At 51.9% G+C, this 8351-nt stretch overlaps 1 protein-coding gene across 1 annotated transcript in view; it reads left to right on the forward strand.

The window, feature by feature from the left end:
- Window positions 1–767, forward strand: part of Nosip (nitric oxide synthase interacting protein) — a gene marked incomplete in the record, with an annotated part of 13396 nt that extends 12629 nt beyond the window's left edge. The window contains 3 exon segments of the mRNA XM_013508985.1: window positions 15–202; window positions 291–399; window positions 653–767. Coding sequence (XP_013364439.1) covers window positions 15–202; window positions 291–399; window positions 653–724 — 369 coding nt within the window.
- Between the last annotated feature and the right edge of the window lie 7584 nt (window positions 768–8351).

Genomic DNA, 8351 nt, shown 5'->3' on the forward strand with positions numbered 1-8351 from the left:
CCTGTCGCCCGCAGTCGCGCACCGTCACCTGCCCCATGTCGGGGAAGCCGCTGCGCATGGCGGACCTGACGCCCGTGCGCTTCACGCCGCTCGACGACTCGGTGGACCGCGTGGGGCTCATCACGCGCAGCGAGCGCTACGTGTGCGCCGTGACCCGCGACAGCCTCAGCAACGCCACGCCGTGCGCCGTGCTGCGGCCCTCGTGAGTCAGCGAGTCAGCGGGCGGGAGGGCTCCGCGGGCTGCGGGCCGGGACGTGGCTCACAGTCCGGGTCCCCCCACCCATCCGCAGCGGGGCCGTGGTCACCCTGGAGTGCGTGGAGAAGCTGATTCGCAAGGACATGGTGGACCCGGTCACTGGGGACAAGCTCACGGAGCGCGACATCATCGTGCTGCAGCGGGTGAGCCTCGTGGCGCATCCCGCCCCGCTACGGTCTTAGTCCCGCCCTTCCGCCCTCCCACCGCGGCTGGCCGGGGTGATCACCAGGCCCCGCCCCTTCGTCCCGGCCACGCCCTGGTGTCTCCGCCCACTTGGGCTCGGGCCGCCCTCCACCTCCAGGCCCCGCCCCTTCGCCCAGGCCGCACCCTGCCCAGACCAGTTTAAGATGCCCAAGGCCAGCTAGGCCTCCTGAGCCGGATCTGTCCCCTCTCCAGGGTGGCACCGGCTTCGCGGGCTCCGGGGTGAAGCTGCAGGCGGAGAAGTCCCGGCCAGTGATGCAGGCCTGAGGTGGCGCGGAGGTCAAATAAACCTCTGCTGGCGGGCACTGGATGCATGTCGCCTTCATTTCCTGGCTGAGGAGCAGGCGGCGCTGGATGCCTGCCCTCGAGTTTAAAGGAGCGGCTCAGAATATCGCGGCTCACATTCGGAGCAAACTCAGAACTGAACGCATACACCAGTGAGACCAGTCAGCATGAGCTGCGTGTGGCGGTGTACCTGGAATCCCAGCACTCTGGGAGGCTGAGGCAGGAGCATCGCAAATTCCAACCCAGCCTGGGTAGTTTAGCCACTTCGAACCCTGCCTCAAAATAAAAAGGGCTGGATGTGGCTCGGTGCAAAGGGCCTGGGTTCACGCCCCCGTGCTGCCTTGCCCCCCAGAACTTTGTCAGGATGGCAGAAGTCAAGGGGAGCTGTGATGGCAGGAGGCGCTGTGTCAGAATCTAAACGCATATTAGGGTGTCCTGAGGCAGGGTCCCCCACTTGTGCCAGGTTGGAAGCGTGTGTGTGGTCACAGGAAGCTGTGAGAAGACACACAGGAAACAATTCTATGAAGGAGCAAAGGCGCAGTACAGAAAGTGTGGTCAGGACCCGCCCTGGTTGCAGCACAGAGAAGAACCGGCAGTTGCAAAGTCCCGGGGGCAGCGAGGCCCTGCAGACCCGAGGGAGGGAGGTGCAGCGCACCCACGAGGAGCCCTGCACCCCTCGAAGCACTGTGGCCTGGGCCGGCTTGGCCTTTTGAGCAGGGTCTCACTCCGCAGATCAGGTTCTTTTTAGCTGCATTGTACTCGTTGACCACAGACTTGCAATTCTCCTGCCTCAGCCTCTTGAGTTGGGAGATCACAAGTGTGCACCTGGTTTAAGCTTTGTAGCTATGTTTTGCTTGTACCGGGGGTTAGCCACAGGGCGGGGTCCATCCCCAGCCCTTTCGTTTTTTCATGTGAAACGCGGTTTCCCAGAGTTGCCCAGACTGGGCTCAAACTTGAAATTCTACCTCAGCCTCCTGCACCTGACATCAAAGCTTGTATTCTGCTTTACTGGGGATGGAGCCCAGTGTCTTGGTACTGAGCTGCTTCCCCAGCCTATTTATTTTCTTTTTGTTTGTTTGTTTGTATTTTGTTTTTTGGGGTTTTTTTTAAAGTACCGGGAATCTAACTCATGACCTTGCGCTTGCCAGGCAGGCGCTGTGCTGCTGAGCTAAATCCCCAGCCCCTATTTTCATTTTTTATGTTGAGACGGGGGCCTACCAAGTTGCCCAGGCAGGGCTCAAACTTGCAATCTTCCTGCCTCAGCCTCCAGAATGGCTGGATGACATGCACTGCCATGCCTGACGTCAAGCTGATTTGTAGGTAGCCAGGTGTTCACTGAGCAGCCCCTGGCACGTGGGGAAAGCCGGAACTCACGGTCTCTCAGAAAGATACAGAGACACACCACGCCCCCGCCCCCGACCCAGCCGGGTGTCCTGGGTTAGAGCTCTGCAGCGGGCACGTGCTTCTGAGGAGTGGACTCCGCCCATGAGGCCACCTCGCCTCTGTAGCCTTGTCTTCCAGCCCACGACCTCTGTCACTCAGGCAGTGAGCCACTGCTGGGAGAGGTGTGGCAGGAGGGCAGGTGTGGGTCCCCCAGCACCCTGGTGGTCGCAGCCTGGGGCGTGCCCCACAGACACCTCCAGAAGCTTGCGAAGACCCTGAAAGCCCTCAAACTTCACCCCCCACAGGGCCCAGCCCATGACACCAGGCTCAGTTGTCGCTGATGTTCAGGAACCCAGCCTCACCAGCACTTGGGAGGCTGAAGCAGGAGGATCGTTGTGTGAGGCCAGCTTGGGTTATATAGCAAGACCCTGGGAGGGGCCAGGAGAGAGGTGAGACCCAGGTACATGTGAGGCAGCCGCCCTGCTAGAGCGCAAGTCATGACGCCAAGATTACAAGTGTAAAGGTTAGCTGCCAGGTGTGGTGCACACCTGTCATCCCAGCACGTGGGAGGCTGAGGCAGGAGGATTGGTGTGAGTTCAAGGTCAGATACATAGCAAGACGTCTCAAAAACCAAAGAAAAAAGTGTAAAAGCTTTTAGAGCAGAAAGTTACTCTGGAAGGGCAAAACTGCAGAACCAGGGCCATCCTGGCCAGGAAAGAGGAAGAGAGTCACGTCCTGAAAGTGGGAAGGAAGACAATTTGGAGCCAGGCATGGTGGTACACATGGGGAAGCTGAGGCAGGAAGATCATTGTGAGTTCGAGGCCAGCTGGACTACATAGAAAAACCTTGTCTCTGTCACACACATACACCAGCATGCATGAAAAAACCTTATACATAAATGAACCTAGCAGCACTGTTCCCGTAACCAAAAAGTGGAAATGCCCCAGATGCTTGTACAAGTGGATCGATGAAGAAGCTATGGTCTGTCCATCCTGGGGTATATTACCCAGCCATGAAAAGTAGCACAACACTGAGGCACGCTGGAATGTGAATGGACTGAGTTAAAGAAGCCAGACAGAAACCCACGTGCTGTATGATCTCCAGAGCTATCCAGACTGGGCCGAATCCGAGGGACAGGAAGTAGACATGTGACTGCCAGGAACTGGGGAGGGAGGATGAGGGTGGCTGTGTAAAAGATCCCGCTTTGTACTAGGGGTGGTGAAAGCGGCCCATTAGTGGTAATGGTTACATTACCTTTATCTTTTTAATTTTAAATTTTTTTTGTCTTTTTTCATGCTTTTCATACAAGGTCTCACTGTGCAGTTCAGGCTGACCTCAAGCTCACTTTGTAGCCCAGGCTGGCCTCGAACTTGAAAGAATCCTCCTGCCTCAGCCTCCCGAGTGTGGGGATTACGGGCGTGTACCACCACACCTGGTGGTTACATTACCCTTAAAAAACACTGAGGGACCGGGATGTAGTTCTGTGGCACAGCGCCTGCCTGGCAAACACAAGTCTTGAGTTCAATTCCTGGTACCAAGAAAAAAAAAAAAAAACTGAGCTGGGCATGGTGGTGCATGCCTGTAATCCCAGCACTCAGGAGGCTGAGGCAGGAGGATCGTTGTGAGTTTGAGGCCAGCCTGGGCTACAAAGTAAGCTCAAGGCCAGTCTGACCTGTATAGTGAGACCCTGTCTCAAAAACACCAAAACAAAGAAAAAACACTGAGAAGCCAGGGTTTGGTGGTACATGCCTGTAATCCCAGCACTGGGGAGGCTGAGGCAGGAGGATCACCATGAATTCAAGGCTGGCCTACACTAGATAGCAAGACCCTGTCTCAAAAAAAATTTTTTTTTAATTAAACCAGTGTGATGGCACACCTGTGTTCTCTGCACTCAGGAGGCTGAGGCAGGAGAATCACAGCAAGTTCAAGGCCAGTGTGCGCTACCTAGTGAGACCCTGTGTTAAAAAAAAGATCTTGCCGTGGCTCAATAGAGAGTCCTCTGGGTTCAATTCTCCGCCCTGCAGAGAAAAGGAAATAAAGCCCGCTACAGTGTACTTGTGTGCATTTTATGTGATTCCTAGCTCAGCTTTTTACAAAGTCAGTGTCCTCATAGCCTGCAGCCTGAAGGTCCCAGCCTGTGGATGGGGAAGTTGCCCGGAAAACTAAAAACGGAAGGACCATTCACAGTTTCCTCCGAAAAAGGGTCGCTGAGGAGCTGACACTTCCTACACGCTGAGTGGCATTTGGAGCAGGACGTAGCTTGGCCATGACTTGTGGAAACATCTTCCCGACAGGCCTGCTCTGACCAAAACCTCTCCCTGCAGACCTACCCACATCCATGCTCAACAAACTAGCCAGAAGGCTGAGGCAGGAGGATCAGAAGTGGGGGTTTTTCGGTCCTTTTTTTGTGTTTTTGAGGCAGGGCCTTGCTGTGTAGCCCAGGCTGGCCTCAAACTTGCAGTGACCCTCCTGCCTCAGCTTCCCAAATGCTAGGGTCACAGGCACGTGCCACCACCCCTGGCAAAGATCCCAAATTTGAGCTCAGCCTGTGCAACTTAGTGAAACCATATCTCAAAAAATGTTAAAAACAAAAACAAAAAAAGGGTGTGGTGGCGCACTCCTGTAATCCCAGCACTCGGGAGGCTGAGGCAGGAGGATCATTGCATGTTCGAGACCAGCCTGGGCTACAAAGTGAGCTTGAGGTCATCCTGAACTGCATAGCAAGACCCAGTCTCAAAAAGACAAAGATGGACTGGGCACAGTGGTGCACACCTGTGATTCCAGCACTCAGGAGGCTGAGGCGAGAGGATCGCCATGAGTTTCCGGCCACCCTGGGCTACATAGTGAGCTCAAAGCCAGGCTGGTCTACAGGGCAAGACCTTGGCTCAAACAACAAAGAATCTGGGGATATAGCCAGTGCAAAAACCCTGGCTTCCATCCCACCATTGGAAAACAATGACAACACAAAATAAAACCAGAAAGTTCATAGCAAATTCCTTTACAACATTCCCAAACTAGATGCAACTCAGAAGCTTATTAGCCATAGAATGGATGAGTTGTGCGTCGTTCACTGTAGCAAACATGGAGCGATCCTCCTGCCTCAGCCTCCCAAGTGTTGGGATTACAGGTGTGCACCATTATATCCAGCAGTGCCCCCTCCTTTTTTGAGACAGGGTTTTGATACATAGTCCAGGCTGGCCTTGAACTCATGGTAATCCTGCCTCAGCCTCCTTAGTACTGAAGCCCTCAGATTTAAAATTGAAAATCTAAGGTTCTGACTCAAAAAAATGTGTAATGCTGAGAAACGAGACAGCAAAAACAGTATTAGTCATCTCTAGTTGCTGCTCAAAAGAAGAAAAATAGCCACCTGCAAAGCCTCAGGGTCTCAGAAAGCTGAGGCAGGAGGATCATAAATTCCAGGAAAGCCTGGGTGACTGAACAAGACCCTGTCTTTTGTTTGTTTGTTGCCTTTTTGAGAAAGGGTTTCACTATGCCGCTCAGGCTGGCGTTGAACTCACTTTGTAGCCCAGGCGGGCCTCAAACTCACAGCTATCCTCCTGCCTCAGCCTCCTGAGTACTGGGATTACAGGCATGCGCCACCATGCCTGGCTCAAGACATTGTCTTGAAATAAAAATTTAAAAAGGCCGAGCATGAAGGCACACAAATGTAATCTCAGCACATAGGAGGCTGAGGCGGGAGGATGCTATGGTTTAAGGCTGCATGGACTACATAGTGAGTTCAAGGCCAGAGTGAACTACACAGCAAGGCCCCGTATAAAAAAAGAAAAAATTAAGGCAGGCGTGGTGGTGCACGACCTGTAATCCCAGCACTCTCGAGGCTGAGGCAGGAGAATTGCCATGAGTTTGAGGCCAGCCTGGACTACACGGTGAGACTCTCAAAAACCAATTCTTTTAATTAAAAAAAAAAATTAAGTTCTGAGGAAGAGCGCTTGACTAGCATGTGCAAGGCCCTGAATTCCATCCCCGGCATGGCAAAAACAGACAAACCGGAGATTTAGGAACGTGCCCCTCCGCCACGTCCAGCAGAGCCCACCCGCAGCCAGTAGGGGGCAGAACGTTGCCATCGTTAGGAGCCCGGAGTGGGCTTGGATTCAGATGCAGTCTTCCCAGCCTTGGCCATGGTGAACTCTGGATAAAATAGAAACAGCTGCCCCAAGGCCCTGGAAAGTGCATGGAAGCAGGCGGAAACTGGAGGGAACTGGAGAACCAGAAAACGCAAAGGCCCCGGGTGAGTTTCCGTTCGTGCCGCATAATCCTGGGCGGGCTCCAGTCCACACCAGAGTTGGCGCCAGAAATTCTCCCAGCTTGAAGGACGACACGGCAAAAAAAGTGAGATTTTGGAAAAGAGCGAAGCGGGCGCCCCAGATTTGTAAGCTTGCTCAGATATCTAATTTCTTGATTAATTGAAAAGAAAGGTTTGTGCTAGTATTGTGTGGACAATTAAATGCCTATATCTTATACTCTGAGTAACTAATTTAAAGGTAACAATACGCAATGTATTAGCCATTGTTACTCTCCTATTATCCAGTTTTGAAATTTTGTTTTACTTTTTTGTTCTCAAAAAAAAAAAGATGTCGCGGGGCGTGGTGGCGCACGCCTGTAATCCCAGCACCCGGGAGGCTGAGGCAGGAGGATCGTTGCAAGTTCGAGGCCAGCCTGGGCTACAAAGTGAGCTCAAGGCCAGCCTGAACTGCATAGCAAGACCCTCACACCTGTAATCCCAGCACTCAGGAGGCTGAGGCAGGAGGATCGTTGCAAGTTCGAGGCCAGCCTGGGCTACAAAGTGAGCTCAAGGCCAGCCTGAACTGCATAGCAAGACCCTGTCTCAAAAAGAAAAAAAAAAAAAAAAAAAGGTCTACCTGGCCCTAAACCACACTAAAGTGGGTGTGGTAGTGCGTGCCTGTGATCACAGCAGGCTGAAGCAGGAGGATTTAAAATTCAAACCAAACCTGGGCAATTTAGATTTAAGGAGACCTGGGCTGGGGATATAGCTCAGTGGCATAAACACCTGCCTGTCAAGCGCAAGGTCCTGAGCTTGATCCTGGTACAGCAAAAAAAAAAAAAAAAGATTTAAGGAGACCCTGTCTCAATAGGAGTGGGGAATTGGAGGTGTAGTTCATGCAAAAACCCTGCCCAGTACTGGAAAAAAAAGAAAAAGGGGAAAAAAGAAATGCAGCTAAGCCTTAAAAAAGTGAACTGAAATTTAGCCACAAATTTCTCACAGGAAAGCGGGCTAGGGACTTAGCTCAATGGCACAGCACCTGCCTGGTAAGCACAAGGTCATGAGTTGGATTCCCGGTTCCAGAAAAAAAACCAAAACCAAAAAAACAAAACAAAACAAAACAAAAAAACCAAACCTCTCACAGGAGAAATAAAAGTGATTTTCCTTTTTGTTTTGTTTTTGACACTGGGTCTGGCTATGTATCCTACCCAAACCGGCCTTGAACTCAGCGTGTAGCCCAGGCTGGCCTCAAACCTGCATCGATCCTCCTGCCTCAGCCTCCCAAATGCTAGGATTACAGGCGTCCACCACCACGTTTGGCAAGACATAAAATTTAGAGGTTGCAATTTTAGTTCAATTAAATTAACGGCTTGCTTAGAAAAAAATCAGTACTCAGCTGGATGTGGTGGCATATGAAGCCTGTAATCCCTGTATTGGGGAGGTTGAGGCAAGAGGATTACAAATTGTAGGCTGGGCTACCTAGCAAGTCTGAACCCAGCCTGAACCATACAGTGAGATGCTGTCTCAACACAAATAAGCAACTCTCAGCACTCTTTGGAGGAACATAACTGACTCCAGGATTTCTTTGGGGTACCCCAGATACAATCTAAATTAATTTGCTGGGAGCCGGGCGTGGTGGTGCACACCTGTAATCCCAGCACTTGGGAGGCTGAGGTAGGAGGATCGTCACGAGTTCAAGACCAGCATGGGCTACAATGTGAGCTCAAGGCCAGCCTGAACTGCATAGTGAGACCCTGTCTCAAAAAGACTAAATAAATAAATAAATTTATCTGCTGGAAGATGTGGGAGACACCTGTAGTCCCAGCTACTCCAAACACTTGAGGCAAGAGGATTACTCGAGCCCAGTTGTTCTACACCAGCCTGTGGCTAAATTTTAATTATTTATTTTTTTTATTTTAGACGCTACCTCTAAAAAATAAACAAGCAGGTGAGGCACATGCCAGTGGTCCTAGCACTGTAGGA

This window comes from Chinchilla lanigera, unplaced genomic scaffold (assembly GCF_000276665.1).
Source record: "Chinchilla lanigera isolate Chin_1 unplaced genomic scaffold, ChiLan1.0 scaffold00158, whole genome shotgun sequence".
Lineage (NCBI taxonomy): Eukaryota > Metazoa > Chordata > Mammalia > Rodentia > Chinchillidae > Chinchilla > Chinchilla lanigera.